General features: G+C 39.8%; 1 protein-coding gene across 1 annotated transcript in view; it reads left to right on the plus strand.

Moving 5' to 3' along the window:
* The window catches only part of SDHA (succinate dehydrogenase complex flavoprotein subunit A), a 58729-nt gene extending 42057 nt beyond the window's left edge, over nucleotides 1-16672 (plus strand). The window contains exons 11-15 of the mRNA XM_083377110.1: nucleotides 1235-1353; nucleotides 5006-5117; nucleotides 8664-8794; nucleotides 13664-13777; nucleotides 16112-16672. Coding sequence (XP_083233236.1) covers nucleotides 1235-1353; nucleotides 5006-5117; nucleotides 8664-8794; nucleotides 13664-13777; nucleotides 16112-16198 — 563 coding nt within the window. The 3' untranslated portion in view covers nucleotides 16199-16672. The remainder of the gene's footprint in view (nucleotides 1-1234; nucleotides 1354-5005; nucleotides 5118-8663; nucleotides 8795-13663; nucleotides 13778-16111) is intronic.
* Nucleotides 16673-23462: the final 6790 nt, after the last annotated feature.

Here is a 23462-nt window from a genome sequence, read left to right on the forward strand (position 1 = left end):
TTTCTTCAATAAACAAAACAAAAAAGCTGAAAGGGACAGACTTGTTGATCTCCCCCCCAAAAAATTAGGTGCCAAAACAAAACTCCTCATTTTCTTTTAAAAACCTGACTCCAGACTGAAGAGTACAGGAAAGAGGATGCAAGCAAGCAATGAAATTTTTTCTGCAGCTTTTTGCCTTCAGCAGCTACAGAAAAAATTCAGCTCAGAATTTTGCAAAGCTTTTAACTGTTTGTCTCACTGCCCATAGAACCCAGCTAAGATTTTAAAGACAAGTTAAGCTAGGTCCCATAGGTATTTACACAAACAGGCAAAAGGATAGCAAAGACCCATTTTCTGTCCCATTTTGCTGCAGCTAGCTAAACCTCCTTTCCTCTACTCTTCAGTCTGGAATCAAGGTAAGGTTTTTAAAAGGATTAGAAGTTGGAGCAGAGTTTAGCATCTTATGGTGGGGGAAACTACAGCCATTGTATCTTTGAAACAGAGTTATGCATAGTTTTGAGATTTATAAAACTTTGTTCATTAATTGACCTGTCATATTTAGGGGACTATCCGTAATTGCATTTCTAGGTATCAACTTTTACTTGAATTTGCATGAAAATTATAATGTTGCGAAAGGGGGGGGGGGTGTTTTCTTTTTTGTAATACAAAATTCAGAGAATATGTGTTTCTAAATTCTCATTACCTCTAATGAACTTATCTAATGTCATCTAATGTTATTTGGGAGCTAAGGACATAATTCCTCTATGCTTTCCAAAATCAGCAACAAACAAACAAATTTAAACTATGTAATCCAGAACATGCTGATTCTAGCAGAATTGTGTTGGACTGGCAAAAATTAATGAAGAGTGGCAACCCATTAAATAACTAGCCTCATACCAGATTTATAAATGATAACCACCATCTTCAGTTGTATCTACAACTGAATGACACTTTCCATTTTCACCCTGAATGGTAATGGTGAGTACTAATTGTCAGTTGTAGGTGTCACATAGAATGGATTCTTCTATATTTTTATAAGATAGATGAGAATATGGGTAATATTATCTTTGAGGGGTTCTTGGTGCTCTATGAACTTGCTTGTTGTCTTGCAGACGTTTCATTACCCAAACTAGGTAACATCATCAATCCCTCATGTCAGTCCTGAGTCACAAATACTCTCCTTTCTTAATATTATCTTTGTTCTCTCCAAAGAAACCCTATGCAGTTAAATAAAAATTATGCTTATTCTTGTTAGGGGAATCAGTTCCATCAATCAAATCAAATGCAGGTGAAGAATCTGTTGCAAACCTTGACAAATTGCGCTTTGCCAATGGAAGAGTAAGAACATCAGAACTGAGACTTAGTATGCAAAAAGTAAGTAAGATCTTTGGATTAGAGGACAGGCTTTTAATCTGAACTTGCAGCACATGATTAATTATCAACTCAATTTAAGAATGTTCTAAATAATTTTTTCCCAAAAAATTCTACCCTTGACTTTTCCAAATTTAATACCAATACCAATACCAACCCATAAGTTAAACATTGACAAATTATCAAGACCTAATTTGGTATGGTTATATTGTTGGGTTCAGCAATTTAAATTGAAGTTTGTCTAGTAACAGAGTTCCCTAAATTAAACTTCTTATATCTCAGCTTTCTAAATGACTAATGGGATTCTAATATTGCTTGTTTGCTGCATGGAGGAATCGCAGAATACAAATATATCTCCCATAAGTTTTGGAAATGATTGTTTTAAACAAGGGAGATTTATTTTTTTGCACAGAACCATAACACATTCCTGCTATCTTCTATAGTGATTTTAGCTGTAACTGACTTTGTAGATATTTTTGAAAAAATGATAAAATAAATTTTCTGTTTTATATATAGTCTAGTAAAAGATAGCATATTATAAGAATCCTTACATACTGACTGATTATGGACCAACAAGTTAGTGGTTGATTCTTAAGGATCACATAGATAGATTTCTCCAGGATAATCTGTTTTTTTCAGATTTTCTAATTGTGTATCTCTCATCGCTGTAACTGATTACAGTCCATTTTGCTGCTAGTCATCTTTTTTCTTTTGCCTTTCCCAGCATTATGAACTTTTCTGTAGAGCTAGGTCTTTTGCTTAATGTATCCAAAGTATGATAATTTGAGGTTAGTTATTTGTGCTTCAAGCGAGAACTCTGTGTTGTTTTGATTATTTACTTATTTGTTTGGGGGTTTGGGTTGTTACGTTACTATGATTATGGTATTCTCAGGAGTCTTCTGTAAATTCTTAACCTATTCTTCAAACTCCATCTTTTATTTTCATGGAGTGTCACATTGCCTGGTATAAATACAACCCAACATTTAAATATCTTTTTTAAGGCATTGTGGCTACTCTGCCAATCATTAATCTGTTAATTTTGACTACTGATTCCCTTACAGGGGTCTTCAAATTAATGATCCTTTCGAAACAAGAGACTCAGGAAAAATTACTTGAACAACCCCTGTGATCATGTGATAGTATTTCAGGTGGTGGCAACCTGTTTACACTTACAACCAGTTGCTTAAGCATGCTGCATTTAGCAATCTTCTCTCCTGGCTTCCCCCAAAAGTCAGTGGGGTTGTGTCTCTATGCATGGAGAGCGGGGGTAGGGACTGGAGAAACAAAAGATTTTTAAGATTCAAGCTTCTTTTCTCCAGCTGTGTGCCAGTGTCTTTCCTCTTCCTCCCTACTGCCACCCCATCACTTCAGCAAAGAAGAAAACTCAATTCTGGGCTGGAGAAAAGAATCTTGTGTCCCAAAGATTCAAGCTTTTTCTAGCCTTTTATTACTCAGAAAGATGGAGAGATAGCACACCCTCATAATTACTCTGAAGGCTAGAAAGGCTCTAGCCACTCTTCAAAGGCATCGTACTTGTTAGCTTTCTGCCTGAAATGTTAGCAAGTACAAAATTTTTTTGAATGATAGAAAGTTTTCCCCCAGCTTTTATACTATTCGGAAAGATCAGAAACACTACCAGAAAGTTAGTGTAAGATCTAATCTGGCTCGGTCCCGAAACCAGAGGTCTTGTATTCCAGGCTTTCGGACTCATGCTGGGGGCCCCATCCTCAGGGAACTTCTCTCTAGCAGAGTGTTTGCTGTCCTGTGTGTGGTATTTATAGTGCCTGTTGTATGAAGCTTTTTAGATGTTGATTGAGGTGAGTTGATGGCTGGCTTTTAAGTCATCAGTTATCGTTTGCTTGTGTTGCCCAGTGCTGGCCTTCTAAGTACTTGTGCTGGCCTGGAGTAAGGAAGCTCATATTTTTGGAATCATTGCTGTGGCCCAGCATGGTGGTCCCCTTCATATATTTCCATTCCATTCCATTCATTTATTCCATTCCATTTATTCCCATGTATCATGTATGTAGTAGTGTTTAAATTGATTTAGAATACTATGATAGCAAAAATGCAGGAATGCAAAAAATAAACCTTGGAATTAAGTTCAGCTTAATCAGCCCAAATACTAAAGGAATTCTAAGCTAGTTGTGTTTCTTATTGTGTTTAAAATGTACCAACTAGAAAAGCTTCCTAGAGATCCTTACTTTAACAAAGGAGAGAGAATATAGCCAAAACTACTATTCATCAAATTTGTGGCATCTCTTGATGTCAGTTCTAATTTATTCTAGCTTAATAGGGTAACTAGATACTTTTTGTAACAACTTTACAGGTATTCCTTGAGTTACAAATGTTCAAAATTACGACATCCCTGCCAAAAGTACTTACAACTGGGTCCCAAAGTTATGTATGTTGCAGCATCATAGGGGTTGTTCGCCCTTACAAATGACCAGAGAGACGCTACAACATGCCCCTTTAATGCCACACCTATGAGCCCTGCACTGCCCATGCTCACCTCCTGTGCACTCTTGGATGACGGAGCCCTTGTCCAGCCTGGCGGAGAAGCACCGGGCCGGCTTCTCCCCTTCCCTGCTGAGCCCTGGCCCCTCTCACAAGTGGGTGTGGCTTTGCCCCACCATTTCTGAAGCACTGAACCCAGATTTCACAAATTGTGCCACTGAAGAGCCGGAGAGCTTTGTGTGCCACCACCCTCCTTCCCTTGCTTGCCAGGAGCACTCCGACTCCTTTTCCAAATTGCAAGAGGGGCTCCTAAATAAACCTGTTTTCCAGCTCCATCGCATTTCTCCCCGCAGCTCAAGATGCTGCTCTTTCGCTGGAGAAATCAACAAGCTGTGTTGCAAAAGGAAGAAATGCGCAGGGAAACCAAAGAAGAATCATCCGAAGACGTCACTTTCCCCAGTGCAGAGCAGGAGGGACCAAGCAACTTCACGAGGCAAGTTTGTGGGGCTAAAAAAAATAAAAGATCAGCCTTTCCAACTTCTTTTGAAAAAAAATTAAGATCTTGCGAAGTTGGAAAGGCTGATCTTACTTTTTTTTTTTTTTTTTTTTTGCCCCGTGAACTTGCCTCTTGGAGTTGCTTGGTCCCTCCTGCTCCGCATTGGGGAAAGTGACAATTTTGGAGTATTCTTATGTATTTTCTTATTTTATAAGCTAGAGAGTTTGAATTAAAATTGAAAAGGAAGGAGACAGAATATATCCTTGAGGTGCATCTCAAAATAGAGTTAATGAGAAATTCATGAATAATTATGGTTGAATTAGGAATTAGATAATTCATTCAGTTCATAATAGTCAAAATTACCCTTAAATATTTTCAGGAAATTACATCAAAACCTTGTGCAACACCCAAGAAAATTATAGCTCATGGGCCATATACATATAGTGTATGGAAAGAAAAAAGTGCACTCCTGTTGGAAGCTGTAATAGAATTTGAAATATTCATTTTCTATTAATTTAGACATAACTTTGTGCAAAAAAAAATCAACTAGTAGTTTACAGGTGTTGAAAACAATTATATATTTGTCTTGAAAGTTTGTGGGTGAGCTTTGACATAATTGTTTTGACAAATGTAGAAAACGTAAATTCTTACTTAAAGCTATGAAAGAAAATGTATTGAAGTGTATTGCTCCTTCATTCTTTATAGACAATGCAAAGCCACGCTGCTGTGTTCCGTACAGGCCCTGTCTTGCAAGAAGGCTGTGAAAAAATGTCCAAACTCTATAAAGATTTTGATGATCTGAAAACATTTGATAGAGGTATTATTTCAATACAGACTTTATAGATGTGTGAAAATTCATATTTTTATCCAATTAACCTAACTGTATCTGCATCATATATTTCATTTAAATAAAGCACTGAGTCAACTGATTTGCAGAAAAGTAAGTAAAAAATTACCCTAATTGGGATCAGAATTTTAATTGCTAACCAAAGAGGTTGTTAGATGAAACAGCATGTGACTACATTGCTTACCAGCAACAGTTCTAGAAATGCTCGCTGCGGTTCTTAGGTCAGGAGAAGGATCATTATTAGATGTCCTCATAATCTTCCTGCCCTATATACTCACTTCTATTTTACCTCTTCACTGCTTCTCCCTCCACTGTTTCTGTCCTTTTGTCTCCCCTGCACTCTGCCATCTATCCAACTGTATTCTCCCTGTATTCTGTCACCATCACATACTTGATGTTACCTTTGCCACCCGCAACTATCATATTCTTCTTCTTCCTTGGTTTGTGGGCTCTGTTGAGGCTGAGCTAGCCACTGCTACTCAGGCAAGCTCCTGATGGGCCTGTCCTGTTTTAGCTGTCTCAGCATGCTGCACATTCCTGTGTGTGTAACACCCTATTTGCTTCTTAGTATTCCACGCACCAGATGCAATTCACTGCCTCCTCCTAGTTTCCAGCCATGGTATTGCAAAGCAGTTGTTCATTGAACAACATGGTGGTGCATTGTGGGATGCAAGCCAAAGCAAGATAGGTGCAGGTTACAGGTCATGAGCTGCAGCAATCATAGTCCAGCCAGCAGTCCCCTGTTCAGCTTAGGTTATGCCTCTCTCCTGTCCTGATGTGCCTGTGTGCCTTGTGACATGACTGCTGTGGTCCCCCCCACTACTCCCATCCTACCTCTGTCTGCCTTTTTCATTTGTGTTGCTAAAGAAAAAAGTCAGCAATGAATACAAAGTTTTGTTTACAAGAAACATGTTCCTTTAAGGACAGCCCTTTTGGCTGCACTTTGATTAGGATATTTGCAGCCAGAGAGGTGATAGCAGGGAGGGGCAGAGGAAAGCATGCATGCAGAGCCCCCAGCCCTCAGTGGCTGAGACTGCTGAAATGGAGCCTACAGCAGAAAGGGCTGTGTTTAATGGAATAATGTATTTTTTCTTGTCTCAAACTTTTTTCACACGCAATCTTAATTGAATATTTCAACAACAATAGTCAGAACTAATACAAATTCTCAAATAGAATGAAACAAAAGAAAGAGAATTTTTTTTAAAAAAGCTAAAAGTGGAAAAAGGTAAAAGGAAAAAATGAAAAATTTAAAGATATAAAGAAATAGCTTCCAATCTTAACAGCACTTATAAGTACAATTATATTTTAGCCTCTCTAATGTTACATCATGACTCTCTTCTTTCTATAATCTATTCTATCTAATCATCAAAATTGTAAATCTTAAGGTCATTTTTTCTTTTTTATGCAAAAAGTCCATAAGGAATTTTCAGTCACCACTAAACATAGATATTGTCTTTTCTCTAATCAAACAAATCAGGTTAGCAAGTCAGGTTAGCCATTTCAGCAAGGGCTGTCATCTTTACCAACCATTTCTCTATTACAAGTATTGTAGATAAACATCTTTGTGCATTTAGTAATCTTACTTCACTTATCAAATGTTACTATTTATAAAAACAATGTCCTTTCTAGCTCTTATAATCAGTATCAGTATCAAATATTTTGATTTAAGATTAAAGATTTAAACATTAAAAATTAAATATTAACTTTTAAAATTCTCTGAATCTCTGTATTTGATCCCCATATTTTCTAGTTTTTTTTGTGTCCAAACATGATAAAATTATCCTTCTTATTCACATTTCCAGCATAAATTTGAAGTACATTTATACATCCTAGATAATTTTTCTGGTATTATATACCACAGTACATCACTGTATAAAAATTCTCTTTATAACAATGTAAATTTCATCCTTCCAACCACATATTTCAAATCACTCCCATTAGTATATTATAAGCAATGCTTTTAGCCCACTGTGTCATATATTCCCCAACTTTTTTGTATTCTGTTTCAAATGGGAATAAACTTGTATACATTTTAGCAACTATATGTTCATTCTTGCTCCAGATATCTTAATAAACAAAACTTTTTACAGTATTCATTGCTAATTTCCTTCTTTAAGAACACAAATGGAAAAGGCAGAGACACAGATGGGACAAGGACAGGGGCAGGGGCAGGAAGCACACTAGCCCTGTCATGAGTTACCAATAAAGCACAATATTTGTAGCTCGGCTTGAAATGAGGGATCCTTCCTGGTCTTTGAGCTTGGTTGTTTTCTTGCAGATGCCTCATTACCCAAACTAGGTAATATCATTAGTGCTCATGATGATGTTACCTAGTTTGGATAATGAAATGTCTACAAGAAAACAACCAACCCCAGAGACCACCAAGGATCCCTATAACAATTCAGGGAGGAGCATATGCAAAGAAAATGAGTATAACCTACACCAAGCAGGGGTTTGCTAGCTGAGATGTAGCAGGCAAAAGGGAGTATGCACTTGGGAAGGTGCAGCAGGAAGCCCAGCATCTGGGATGGCAAACCCAGTGATGACACTGCTGTCAGGCCAAGGAAGAAGAGGAATATAACAAAGGTCGGCTGGGGATAGCAGTGGGTAGGTGGTGGTAGCATGCAGGGTGGGCAAAAGGGAAGATATGAAGTGAGATAGATGGGGATCACAAAGGCCTTGCAGATTGTGAAGTTCAATTGGGACAGTGGGCAGTGGCAGGGGTAGGTGGCTGAATGCAGGGTGGCCAAAATGGCAGAGTTTGAAGGAGATAGTAGGAGGACGGAGTTAGCAGCCCACCTGCATTTATGACCATATGATGCATTTCAAATTGGGTTCAGTCATGTGATGACTCACTTTATGATTATCATGACTTATTACAATAATTATCAGGCTTAATTACAGTTGTAAGTTGTGGACTACCTATGCATTACAGTCTTGGCACAGTAATCTTAAATTACAGGAAACAGATTCTGGTTGAAAGTTTAGAAGAACAGTGGAACCAATTACTAAAAAAGTATGGTAGGTTTGCCTTTGTTGCAGATATTCAAACAGAAGTTAAACAACCATCTGCTCATGTTGCTTTAATTGAGCAGGGTTGAAACCAGTGACTTAAATAGCTTCTGCCAATCCTGTTTTGTATAAAATTCTAAAAATAAATTAAGTCCGTGGCAAAAAGGGCTGGAATTATAATTTATGCGAATTGAAAGTATTTGTACAAATGTGTTAATTCTCCTTTTTTGGTTTTCTTTCTTGCAACCTAGCCATCCCCACATGAAATCTATACATGAGAAATTCACAATTCATTTCCTTACTCACAAGTATACCTTGTGCTCAACATTTATTGCTAAGTATATTTATCAAGCTGCGTTTGAGTCTTAAAGAAGTATTAACCTTCTTTCTACTTTCTGCGCTAGTACCGTTAAATTATATTGAAGGAAGAATCTGGTATATCTGCTGAAGAGCTTTTTCTCTATAATTTCTAAAACTGTTCCATACTTTGTGTTGTATTTGTAGGTGTTGTTTGGAATACTGACTTGGTAGAGACTTTGGAACTACAAAATCTCATGTTGTGTGCTTTACAAACTATTTATGGAGCAGAAGCTCGAAAAGAGACACGTGGAGCTCATGCTAGGGAGGACTATAAGGTACATATTTATTTAGAAGTTATTTCTTAAACTGCTATCATAAACACTCTTATTGTAAACAATATAACTACAAAAGTTTGAACTTTCTATAGAGCTATCATCATTTCTCTATCGAAGCTTTGCTTATACTGCATTTTAATAGCTTAAGAATGTGTCTAAACATACTGTTTTCTGTCACTGAAATTATAAAAATACATGTCATTATCTTGATGACTTTATGTGTTTCACAGTTCTTAGAAGGGATTCTTTTGCAAAATGGTACAGACCACCAACAAGGAGAATGTAGCCATCTTCCATGTTTTCCCCAAGGATACATTTATTATAGAAAAAGTCTACAAACTTATTTTTTAACCTCTAACTAAACATGTATGTTTGTACATATCTGTCTGCCTGTCTATCCTGCCACAAAGGCACTATCCAGCTACTTTGAAGTTATATTGGTTTCTGCCGCTGCTTCATGCCTTTCCTTTGCCCAGTTTTTTTCCCTTCTCCATTGAGAGGTGAAGGGAAGGAAGATGCTTCACCAGCTGCTTTACCTGGAACAGCTTACATTAACAATAGCACTTAATACCACCTGATAGTGCTTTACAGCACTCCCTGGAGGTTTACAGTGTAGCATATTGCCCCCATCAATCTGAATCCTCATTTTACTGAGCTAAGAAGGATAGAATGCAGTCAACCTTGAGCCCTGTTAGGATCAAACTCCAGGCTATGGGCAGAGTTTGCCTGCAATACAACAAACTAACCTCTGTGCCACCAGGGATCTTACATCCTGTGATCACAAGGACATAATCCTTATGATGTGACTGTAATGGAGCCCTCCCAAGGCTTTCTCCAAGACATCCCTATGCTCTGCTTTCTTCCTCTTGGGTCTCCATAGATTTTTTCCTATGTCGATCAGGTTCCCCAAGCCTTAGGCTTGATTTCTGCCCTACCAGGCCGACTACCCTCCAACTTACCTTTGAAGCAATGGAACAGGTTGCTTTGTCATTCATGAATCTTGCAGCTCTGTGTAATCTCATTAAGGCAGCAAAATGGAGTGGTTAGTCCCCCAACCACTTCTACAAGCAACTAAAGACAAAATTGAGCTGCTTCTTTGTTGGCCTTGCACAGCCTGAAGGCAACCTCCTACATTGTGCTGTATTAATGATGTTGTACAATGCTGCAGAGAACTTCTGAAAACTGTAAAAAACTTCTGTAGAGCTATTAAAACACTATTAAGGCAGCAAAATAGAGTGATTTGTCCGTGTGCCACACAGTGGTCACCCCAAAGCAGCTGCCATTTTGTCCTGCCCACTTGTGTTCGTCACAAGACAAACTCCCATTTTGCTGCCTTAAAGATCTGCAACAAAAATCTGGAATCGTGCCATGCAACAAAGCAACCAGTTCCAGCACCATGAAAGGCTTTAGAGCTCTTCAGAAAGTAAATGAGGAGGAGTGTGCAGGCCTGGAGGAGTGGGAAGCAGTCTAAGGCTTGCTAGAAATTGTTGGGGGAGGCCAATACTTGCAAGAATTGGGGAGAAGGAAGATAAATGGGGAGGCATTTCAGCATCCCTGTGATCAGTCATAAGGGTGACTGGCAGTGCTCTGTGACTTTTGGAGAGTCTGGCATAACTCCCAGCATCCATTAAGCAACAATCATAAGTCAAGGACTACCTGTATCTTAAAATATAATCAAACAACCTATCTCTGATCCTTGGGAAGGACTTGATAAAAATGCCAAATCCAGTCTAAATATCTGGTTGACTGCAACAAATCATAATAATAGAAAAGCAAAGATAATACCAATAGTAATAGCTACCTTGAGGCAATCCCAAAATATCTGGAGCACCACTTGAACATCACCAGCTTTGACAAAATGACTATCAGTTAATTGCAAAAGGTTGCTTTACTTGGAATAGCTTACATCCTGTGTTCATACCTTTAACACTATAAAACAACATCATTTGCCTATCCCAATCCTGGGAAGCATTTGATAGGTGGATAAAAATGCCAAATCCAGTCTATCTGACTTACTGTGCACTCAACCATGATAATAAATCATAATGAATCATTTTCCAAATCAAACCAACACATTTATGACCAAATTTCATCCACCTGACAACAGCATTCAGTGTGAAACTGATTGCAGTTTGGTTGTTTTCAGTTGGGGGGGGCAGAGGGTTCCAATCAACCAATTGAGGCCCCAGAGATGACCTTGTTAACTTGCAGTTATCACTTAGTGAAGCACTTGATGAAAACCATCTCAGGAGGAGAAAGCCTATTTAAACAATCATTCCAACCTGCACAAAAATAAAAGAAAAAAAATGGCTGAGGTACAGGACACTGAATGGATGGCTGCAACCAGTGACCTTTGCAGTGTCTTTAACTCTGTCTCTTTGTCTGTATGTCTCTGTCTCTGTCTCTGTCTCTCTCTCTGTCTCTCTCTCTCTCTCTCTCTCTCTGTCTCTCTCCCTCTCCCTGACGAATCATTTCACTTTAGATTTAAGAAACGGCACACTATCTTTTGGAAATGTGCCAGAATTATATACTTCAAATATAATTTTCCCACCAGTGCAGAGTGGAGGAGAATAAGAGCTGCTGGCATTTTTAATACAGTGTTTCTGTCTATATCCAGTGCCCACAATACATGCAATGTCTTGATTGAGTCTGAATCTGTAATTCTCCATTCAGACCCAAACAATTCTCAGGCACTAGACAAGATCTTGACCAGTCTTTCATATATCCTATGAAAGTAGGAAGTCATAGAATGGAGACTTTATGTTATGTTCCAATTAATGGGGTTAAAGTTTTGGGAACAAGTGTGCAGTATTCTGAGTGAAGAATTAGTGGAAGGTCTTCTGCTAGGTCACATAAATGGAAGGGTGAGAGAATGCAATAAGAGAAATTATGGGAGGGAGAAACTGCTTAATTCATTCTTTGAATCTGTCTTTATGTAAAAGGAAAAAATAGTCCAACGTGACAAAAAGTCAAAATAGTCAAGAGAATACCTATCCACTCTAGATGAGTTCAAATCACCAGGACCAGATGGATTACATTCCAAGGTTCTGAAGGAGCAGACAGATATGTCTTGGAATCATTGAACATATCTTTCAAAAATCCTGGAACACCAGGGAAATACCAGAAGAATGGAAAGAAGCTGATGTGGATCATCACAGGAGGAAAGGAGTCTTCAAAGAAGGAGGAAAAATCAATCCAGGAAAATCAGCCTGACATCAATACTTGGGAGGATCATAGAAAAGTTAATCAAGCAATAGATCGGGAAACAACTAGAAATAAGCAAAGTTATTATTAGAAGCCAACATGGGTTTGTCAAAAACAGATTATGCCATACAAATCTTATTGCATTCTTTGGCAAGTGATAATAGTATATACTTGGACTTCACTAAGGTATTCGACAAAGTACACTACACTCTACTTCTTAGTAAGGTAGGAAAATGTGGGTTAGAGAGCACCATCACTAGACAAATTCATAACCAACTGACCAATTACATTTAATGTATAGTCCTCAATGGAACTACGTCTGCAAGATTCTGTCTAAAGCTCAGTACTTCAACATCTTCATAATGATTTAGATGAAGGGGAACTCATCAGAATTGCAAACAACACCAAGCTGGGGATAGTAGGCAACACTGAAGAAGATAGGTTTAATATCCAGAAGGATCTCTGACAGATTTGAACAATGGACTTTATCCAACAAAAGGCAGTTCAGTAGTGAAAAAGGCAAAGTTTTGCACTTAGGCAAGAAGAACCAAATGCACAGGTTTAGAATAGGTGTTACTTGGCTCAGTAGCAGTAACTGTGATAGAGATCTAGGAGTCCTAGTGGACAGCCATTTAGATATGAGCCAGCAATGTGCTACAGCTGCCAAAAAACAGCCAATGCAGTTTTAGATTGCATCAACAGAGAGAAAGTATCAATATCATGTTAAGTGTTAGTACTGCTTTATAGTGGTCACTACAATACAAAACAGATGTTGAGATTGTAGAAAGAATGCAGAGAAGAGTAACAAAGATGATTAGGTGACTGGAGGCTAAAGCATATGATGAACAGTTGGGGAACTGGGTATGTCTAATGAAGAGAAGGACTAGGGGTAACATGAAAGCAGGAAAAAGGGGGTTGTTGACTTATTCTTCAACGTATCAGATAAGAAATAAAAGATACAAGTTTATCAAAGAGAAACCCAACCTAGACTTAAGGACAAATTGCCTGTCAGTCAGAATAGTTTATTGCCTCCAGAAACTTTGGGTGCTCCATCATTGGAGGTTTTTAAGAAGAGATTGGACATTGGAATAGTATAGGGCAGACATGTCAAACACAAGGCCCGGGGGCCGGATGCGGCCCGCGAAGTGGTTTCATGTGGCCCCTGAAGGCATCCTGGAAAGAGTGAGGGAACGGCCCCCACTGCCTTGGCCCTGGCCCAGAGACCCCCCTTCTGCCAGAGTCCCTCAGATCTGTCCCACTCCTGCCCAGGCCCCCATAGGCACCCTTGATGCCAACGATGTAGAACTGGCCACGCCCACCCAGTAGGCCGTACACACTCTAGCCACGCCCACCCAGTAGGCCACGCCCACCCTGGCCCCCTGAGGGCAACCGCAATGCTGATGCGGCCCTCAATGAAATTGAGTTTGAGCAGGACATTGGACTAGAAGACCTTCAAGGTCCCTTCCAATTCTGTTATTCTGTTGATGTAAAATATATAAGGGCTGGGTTATTTAATTAGCAGTGTTATCAGTATGAGGACCAAGACTTATATTTACTATTTAATGTGTGTTAATAAAACTAGTTATGCTGTTTTGAAACATAACCAATCTTCTCTGAATGTCAGCTTCAAACATGATATACCCTCACATGTATCTTTTGTTCTAGGTTAGGATAGATGAATATGATTATTCTAAACCAATCTCAGGACAGCAAAAGAAACCATTTGAGCAGCATTGGAGAAAACACACACTCTCTTATGTAGATGTGAAGACCGGAGAGGTATAGAACATTTCCTTAATTTTAATATTTATTTAGTTGTATACTACTTATAGTGACATGGGTCTTGAAAGAAATGATTAAATAAATTATTAGAAACAATAGAGAATACTGTGCTTGAAGGATTTATATGTATGTCTTGCCTTTTCTTGAGGAATTAGAGCATGAATTATGTCTTTTCCCATCTTTCCTCGCCCTGGCAGAGAAGGTATAAGCTAAAGGTCACTATGTGAACTTCCATGCTGAATTGGTCTAGACCAGGAATTAGCAAACACATAGAGCAGTGGTCCCCAACCTTTTGGATACCAGTCCGTGGAGGGTGATTTTCTGCAGACCCCAGGGGGCATGGTTTTGCACACTGCCTGAATATCACGCATGCACAGGTGGACCTTTGCTCACTTCCACAGCCCTATTCCAGTCTGCAGCCCGAGGGTTCAGCATCCCTGACATAGGTAATAGAAGTCATGTCTGAGGGAGGATGATCTCTCCCTTTCTATCAAATGAATACACTGATATTGGAAGTATTTGTTTTGGGACCATAATAGGCCAGATGGATATACAGGTAGTCCTGGGCACACTCCCAGAAGATGTGGAAAGGAGCCTTGTTTGCTGAGGAGAGCTTGCTGGGCTCAGCTGGGTAGGAGGCAGGACAGAACCAACAATTTGTATAAGGCAGGAAAAGTAGGAAGTTGTTGCCTAAAAATTGTACTTACCTATACTGGGATGACTGGAACATAGTGACACAGTCATATAATGCATCACTTAATAACTACTTTTTTAGCAACAGAAATTCCAGTCCCAATTAAAGTAATTAAATGAGGTCTACCTATATTTCTTTTTGGGGCTAAAACTGGATAAATTGGGGGTGACAGGCCAGATCCAGCCTATAGGCAATAGGTAACCAACCCCTAATTTGGACCATCTATATCAAAATATTGTCATATTGTATATACCGGTAATCATGCCTTTCTAAAGTCACCAATGTGGCTTACAATACAGATAGTCCTCGCATAACTACTATAATTGGGTTTCAAATTTTAATTATAATTAATTGTAGTTGTTAATCAGCTCTCGTGATCTGTCTTGATTTTACTACTATTACTGTTCTCATAAAGTGACTCACAATAGAGATAGAGTAAGAATAGGTAAAGAAAATCATGTAGTCATTAAGCTGATCCATTCTCCTGAATAGGATTTTTTGCTGGAAAAAGCAGAATAGCCCACTGGATGTTTCAGTCATATGACTGTGAGTCTCAGCAACCAGTTGTGAATGCAAGCCAATTACCAAGCACTCTAAATACGATCATGTGGCTGCAAGGGGATGGGTGCAGCAATTATACAGTAATTTTGAGAATGGGTTGTAAGTAACTTTTTGTTGAATCCATCATAATTTTGGTCAATAAGTGACCAGTCATTAAGTAAGGACTACCTGTACTCCTAGCCTTACTTTAAATAACTTAATTTCTAATACACTGGTGCCCCAGTACTCAATTGTTCAAAACTCGTCAAATTTGGTACTCAATGCATTTTGATGTAAAAATGTCCCAGTATTCAGCGTTTTTTGGTATTTGAAATGTTGCAAAAGGAAGTGAGGGACAGTCGCAAAGGGTGGACAAGAAGCTGGTCATATCGGGTCACTGATATAGGAAAAGGGACAGATAGGAAATCCTTCCCAGACAAAACAAAGGGCCACGTAAGTGACGTGATTTGTTAGTACTCATTGTGCCTCCCGAAACCAATTAAGGACAAGTACCAAGGTACCACTGTATGTGATTCTTGGGTATTTGCTAGATGAAGAAATTAAAATCTAATCTAGTAGGACAGGAAATTAAGATAAAAGTCTCTTTATTCATGCTGTAGGAGATTAAATAAAATTTCTTAGTCCTGCTTAAACAGCATCTTAGGTGTTTCTGATTCCACACAAGGAGAGATATATGTAGAAGTATTTTGGCATGGCTTCAATAGTCTCAATGCTTACTAAGCCACTTTATAGTGTAGGTAAAACTTAAATTGGTTTATGGTCTGGAAACTGAAGGTTCACCAAAGGTTAAATATGACCTGAAGTTTGAATTAAAATTCTGCTATGTAAGAATTTCTGCTACTTAATTACAGAAATAAAAAATACAATTTCAGCATGAATGTGGTGATATTTCTTTATAGACCTGATTTCTTTTGTAGAATGTTTTTCACATAGCTAAATTTTAAATATTTATAGTAATATCATAAATTGTAAATTTATTAATATCAATGTAAAGCATAAAATTGGAATGTTGATGAGGTGAATGAGAGATAGTATTATTAGTACTTTATTAATAAGTAATCCTTCTTTTTTTAAAGGTTACACTGGATTATAGACCTGTAATAGATAAAACCCTGAACGAAGAAGATTGTGCTGCAGTTCCACCAGCTATTCGCTCGTATTAGTTATTTTGATTTGAACTTTTGTTTTTACTGTATTTGCAAACATAACAGGCAAATGTTATCCATTGTAGTAGATAAAAATAGCATGTTAATTTACACTTTACAAAATCCAAAATCTGCTCTAATTGTTTATGTTTGATGTGTGACAAAATTCAGTTTTGAGACATGAGCTATGTACTGTATATTTCAGTATCAAAATGTTCTTACATGCAAGTCAGTTTCTAACTTTCTCAGGACACTAGGAATCTGATTATGGTTACACACACTAGTTTAATTCTCCTGTAATAAATTTCTAGTGTTATATTAAGAAACCATATGCATATGATGAAAATGAGGGGCTTTTATTAAATGTAAGGGCACCATTAAGGCTAGCAATGTAGAGTATCATTTAATAGATTGATTTGTGCTTATAGAAATTTATTATTGCATTGTAGCTTATAGTAACTACATGGCATTTAAAAATGTAATTGCAATCATTATGATTTTATGAATGTTATTTCAAATGAGATTTTCTTGTTTGTTACAAGCTTTAAAACTACTTAATCCTTTGCATTTCAGTGAGGTATTGAATTAAAATGGTTATTTTTGAAAACAATTCCAGGCCAGTAAGATAAATAAAGGTAAACTGTTATGTCAGATCTGTCATCCTCAGCTGTTTTGCTGGCATGCTAGGGAGGGAGGAGGGGGCAATGGAACAGAGTAGAGAGTAGTGATGAGGGGAAAGGGGGTGACAGCCCTGACAGAAACAGAGGTGTGAGAACTGAGGCATGTATCAGTCTTCAAGGACACCTTGCCTGGGAAAAGAATGTGAAACTGCACTAATTGGCACCGACCATCCAAGCTGTTCCCAAAACACCTAAATGGCATGCTGTTTGACAGAGATGGACTGGTTAAGGGGGGAAAGCTAGGGAAAGGGGAAAAACATTTTGCATGGGAATCTTCAGATCTAGTCTTTCTTTCACTGTAACCACTTAACCTTAGTAAAAGAACCTGTTATTTCAACCAAATGGAGTTGAGGGGCTTTCTTTCCTAGGGTCCTGAGGTTAGGCCAGCCTGACATTAGGCTAGATCTACAATAGCGGTCAGCCCAGAGAGAAGTCTCTGCCATAGGGACCATGCAAATGATGTCGGCTCATGAGAATGACCAGGAGGAGATCGCAGCATGGGGGGAAACCCTCCACAATGACAATGCCCCAGAGCTCCACAACTTCACAATAGCACTCTGGATGCGGTTTGAAGACCCACTTGCTATTTGCAAAGCTAGGATGAGAATTGACCATAAGCTAGGGCTGCTTACACTCAAGAGTTCTGAGACATGGTGTGGAGGTTGTCCAACTGGCCACAAGACATGCTGACAGAATGTTTCCAGGATAGGCTAAAGCACGGGTGTCAAACTGCTGGCCCATGGGCCGGACGCATCACGAGGAAACCACGCCCACCCCATTCCTGGCAATAGGGAAAAAGCTCCAATATGTCATGTGACGTCACGAGTTTGACATGTCTTGGCTAAAGAATGACGTCTACAACACCTACATCTCCAGGGGTGCTCCATGCACTCTGCATGGATGGTATGTCCTGGCTGAAGAAGTTGAGATCAACCTGTTTAAATCCTGGAATCATCCCAACTGTAATGGTCCATACCAACCAAAAAGGAAGCCCCAAGACGAGCATGATGTGAACAGAGCCTGTGCCAACACTCTAGTGGCTGTTTCAAGTGTGGAAAGAAATGGCAGCAGGCTGCCGACTGCCAAGCCACACCTAAAAGGCCACCACAGGACTCACTAACAAGCCAGCAAAACCAGTGCTAAAAGCCAAAGAAACAACAAACAAGCAGTCGGTGTTGGCAGGGGGGCAGAGGTTGACCCCTAGGACTCTCGTTAGTGGAGTTCCTCAGGGGTCGGTCCTCTCGCCTCTCCTGTTCAACATCTATATGAAACCGCTGGATGAGATCATTCGTGGTTTTGGAGTTGGGTATCATCAGTACGCCGATGATACCCAACTTTTCATTTTGACCCCAAACCACCCCAGTGATGCCCTCGATGTGATGTCCCGTTGCCTGGAGGCAGTTCGGGCCTGGATGGGGAGGAACAGACTTCAGCTCAACCCTGACAAGACTGAGTGGCTGTGCATTCCGGCATCCCAGGACATTCAAAATATTCCACCTCTCCTTATGGGGGGTGAGTCCTTACCCCCCGTGGATAGGGCTCGCAACTTGGGAGTCCTCCTAGATTCACGGCTTACTCTGGAAGACCATATAGTGACTAGGGGGGCTTTCGCCCAGGTTCGCCTGGTGCGCCAGTTGCGGCCCTATCTGGACCGGGATGCCCTGTGTACAGTCACTTATGCGCTCGTGACCTCTTGCCTGGACTACTGCAATGCTCTTTACATGGGGCTTCCCTTGAAGACCACTCGGAGGCTTCAACTGGTACAGAATGCGGCCGCGAGAGTTGTCTTGGGAGTTTCCCGGTACTCCCATGTTACACCTTTGCTCCGTGAGCTACATTGGTTACCAGTTGTCTTCCGGGTGAGATTCAAGGTTTTGGTTATGATCTTCAAGTCCTTACATGGCATGGGTCTGGGGTACCTCGAGGACCACCTGCTGCCGGCGTCAACTTCCCTCCGCCCTGTGCGTTCCCACAGAGAGGGCCTCCTCAGGGTGCCTCCGGTCAGGGAATGTCGACTGGTGGCCCCCAGGGGGAGGGCCTTCTCTGTGGGCGCTCCGGCTCTATGGAACCAACTGCTGGTTGAGCTCCGGATGGCATCGGACCTTCACTCCTTCTGGCACGGTCTGAAGACCCACTTGTTTGAACTAGCTGGTCTGGCCTGATGGGGGACGTTAGGGTTTTTTAATGGGTTTTTTATTGTTATTGTATTTTTTAACTGGGCACTTGTTTAATTCATTTTTAATTTTTGTATTTGCTATTTATATATGCCCTGTTCACCGCCCTGAGTCCTTCGGGAGAAGGGCGGTATACAAATTTAATAAAAGTAAAAAGTAAAAGTAAAGTAACCCTGGAGGGAGTGGAGGTCATTGGGTTCACCCATCACCCAATGATGATATGAGAACTCTAACTATTTTGATCCGGGACTCAGTGGGGAATGACACCAACATGGATGATGACCCCTTGCTAAGTCACCCTGTGATCCTAATGGCCATCCCCACAGAATTGGTGGTGCATTCCTCAGGACCTAAAGAGAGCCTGTTTGCCTTCCTGGACAGGCTGCACCAGATGTCTGGTGAGCCCTGGCTTAGTCAAAAACTGGTTTACGACAGCAGAGCTCTAAACTTTATTGTGGCACTAGGCATGGAATGACGCATAATGTCAGGTCTGCCATCTTTGGCTTGGCACCTTTCTGGCATCTGCTATCAACGGCAATCGAGTGCATGGGTATGTGATGGGAAATTGGGAGAGGGGAATGACAACTTGACTGTCAACCATCCCATTGGCTTATGCAGCAAAAGAAACTCCTGGGACATTATTTTACTAACTTTACTGATAGATCTATACAGGCACAGAAGTGAATCTAGCTCTGAGGTTTTCGTTCCAAAAAACATCATAGTTTGGGCCACCCATTGTCCATTGTCCACTAATCAAGCATGTTCTTTTTGTTTGGGGAAAACAGTGTGCCTTCAGAAGATTCCCTTGAAATGTCAGATTTTTCTCAGGCTGCAAATGGCTCACATAAATTCCTCACCTCTCTCTCAGCCCCCAATACATTCTAAGCATTCCCCTCCTCCCTCCCTTAATTTCTGTTGTCAAGTTGCGAATAGAGGTGTGTTGTGTAGAGGTGTGTTAGGAGTCAACACTGACATTGATAAAGAGCAGGAGAGCTCAGAACCAGTTTGTGCCAGCACTCAAGGCCTGATAAAGAATGTGAACTATCCTAAACATATCAGCATTCTCAAAACACCTAGGGGGACTTTTATTGGCTGAAGATCATGGGGGGGAGATATGGGGGGTCATGGGGAGGGCTGGGATGTGGGGAAACTTTATCTTTTGGGCACTGGAAATTTAGTTCTCACCTGACTACTGCAACCAACATATTTTAATAAAAGAACCTATCACTTCAACCAAATGGAGTTGAGGGTCCTTTCCTAAAAGATTGGATTAGAACAGATCCTGGGTTTGGCATGGCTTTTGAAATGGAATCCCTATGTAAACTGGGGGAGGAGACTGTTAAAAATTAGGCAAAAAGTCTCAGAAGGAGAATGCCAGTACCATTGGGTGATGAGGTGAAGAGGGAGTGGCAATGTGGGAACACCCCAAAACTGCCCCCCCAATACCTAACAAGTATTGGGACAAATGGGACATTTTTAGTGACAAGGGCTTGGATGCACCTCCCTTATTGCCCCATAAACCATTCAATAGAAATATTACTGGGGGCCAAATTACCCAAGCCCAAGCTGTCCTCCATAATCCTGAGACAAAAACCTGAAATGGGTTCATATAACCAGCTAGACCCTAAGTGGCCGCCCTGGTGCTTATCAAGAAAAAGAAAGATGGGTCCCTTCACCTGTGCATTTATTATCATGGGCTTAATGCGGTCTGCATCAAAAATGTTTACCTGCTATCTCATGAAAAACATGCTAGCCTACTTGGCCAACAGAAAGATGTTCACTAAATGGGACTTGTGAGAAGCATACTACCAGGTTAGAATCTAGCAGCATTTGAGAAACTTAAGTGCCCATTCGTGGCTGAACCAGTGTTAAAGCACTTGATCTGAATGCCCATTTTATTATTCAGGCGGATGCTAGTGATATGACTATGGGAGCCATATTTTTACAGAAAAATGAACGGGGTCCTACAACCATGCGCTTACATCTCTAAAAAGCTCCCTGAGACCAAGAGCAAGTGAGCAGTGTGGAAGAAAGAGTCATACACGGTGCTCTGGGTGTTCTTGACCTGGTGGCACTTCCTAGAAGGAAACAAAGCCCTGTTTGAAGTGTGGACAGACCACAAAAATCTGGAGGCCCTGAAAACCTCCAGGAGATTGTCCCCTAACCAAGTTCACTGGACTCAGTATTTTAACCAGGTCAATTTTAAGTTGTACCTTCCAGGAGGGAAGAACTTTTTAGCTGATGCTTTCTCAAAGCTACCGCAGTATAATAGCTTCAAGCCTGAAATCATCAGGCCAGTTATCCCATCTCGGCAGCTGGCAGCTCCAGTCATCACTAGGCCTCAGAGGAAACTCAAACATCAGGTAGCAGATTACTACTCAGCAGGCTAAAAGCAGCATTACAGAAAGATGAGTAGTTTCAAACCCACCAGATTGAGTACATATTATGTGATGGCTTAGCATGGGTAGGGGCCAACTATATGTCCTGGAAGGTCAGCGAACTGTGGTTCTCTGAAAATGCCATGACTCAAAGATAACAAGATATTTTGGCTTCATAAAAACCCTACATCTTGTAAAACGCCAATTCTGATGGCCATCAATTAAAAAGGATCGATTCAAAGGCTTCTGATGGCACCAAGGGAAAACATCAGGACTCCTCCAGTGGTGGAAGTCAAAGTGCCCTGAAAAGAAATTTCATTGGACTTTATAATGGAGTTCCCAGAAAGCTTGAGGAGACAGTAATTTGCATGATAATCGATCTGCTTTCTAAACAAGTACACTTTGTGTCGTGTCAAAAAATACCCCTCAGTATGCACATTAGTTAAACTGTGCAACACATGTACAGACTCAATGGGGCACTAGAAAGAAACATATCAGATTGCAATGTTGAGTTCATTTCACATTTTTGACAAGTTTCTGAAGCTGTTGGGGACCATATAGGGAGTTAGCCCCTCCCATTATCCAGAAACGAATAGGAGATGTGAATGTATAAATGGCATCCTAGAAGAATACCTGAGATGCTATATTAATTATTGACAGGGTAATTAATATAGCCAAAGTGGCATATAATAATGCCATGCACAGTAGCACAGGGTTTACTCCTTTTAAAGTGGTGCCAGGACAGGACTTTGTATCTATTCCTGAATTGCCCCAAACCACTCCACAAACTACCACCCTACCAGAATGGATTGCAGAACCGCAAAACATCTGGCCAATTGTTTGGAAAGCAGTTTTATATGGGAATCATATAAAACACAAGTCAATATAAGACACTCTAAACCAAAGAGTTTAAAATTGGTGATAAAGTTTATCTACCAAATATATGCAATCCAGGCAACCTTCTAAGAAGCTGGACCTGAAATATATTGACCCTTTCCTTATCATAAAAATCATTAACCCATAAATGAAAAAATCCAAAATGTGTTACAAGAAATTAAAAAAGGGAACTCTAGAAGTTTCTAACATACTTAATCAACTAAATTGATTGCAACAACACATTTCTTCGTTGACTGTTTCATATTTTAAAAAGAAACTTAAATATACAAAACTTAAATATACGAAACAACACTTTTTTGAACATGCAAATAAATAAAGGGAGATGGTTGGCATATACACTCAGAAAATAGATAAGATAACGAAACTTCAAGAGAGGAATAAGACATGGATAGCAAAAAGATTCAAAGACTTTATTTGAATTATTATACCAATTTATGTAAAGAACATCTTTAGATGCTATGAAAGGTTATATAACAACTAAAAATCATCCTAAATTATAGAAAAATTATAAGCATGTTTTGAAATAGTCCAATAACAACTTTTGAAATAATAGAAGCAATTAAAAGAACTAAAACAGGCAAAGCTCTGGGACCAGATGGCCTACTGTGTGGATTTTATAAAAGTTTTGAAGATCAACTACTTTTTTTGATGAGGGACTTAATGAATTCTATTTTATAGGGGAATCCTATACTGCAGAGATCCTCACCCTTTTTGGCACCAGGGACCAGTTCCATGGAGAGAGGTTTTTCTGTGGACCAGATATGCATGGTTTTGTGTGCTGCCCGCATCTTGTGGATGGGGCCTTGCTTGTTTCTGCAGACCAGTTGCTGGCATGCTGTGGCCTGGTACTAGACCACAGACCGGGGGTTGGGGACCCCAGACTCTTAGAAGAATGCCTACATTTCTTTAATACCGAAAGATGGACTGGATTTAACTTCTGTGAAGAATTACAGGTCAATTTCTCTCCTTAATAATCACTACAAAATATTTATATCTATTTTAGTTGAAAGACTTAAAAATTTTACACGAATACAATACAATGTGTTTTTGCCTAAAAGACAACTAAAAGATAATGTAAAAGTAATTTTGAATATAATTGAATATTTACAACAATGTAGCAATAAATAAGTTGTATTAATCATTCTGGATGCAG

This window comes from Vipera ursinii (genome assembly GCF_947247035.1).
Source record: "Vipera ursinii genome assembly, chromosome: Z".
Classification (NCBI taxonomy): domain Eukaryota; kingdom Metazoa; phylum Chordata; class Lepidosauria; order Squamata; family Viperidae; genus Vipera; species Vipera ursinii.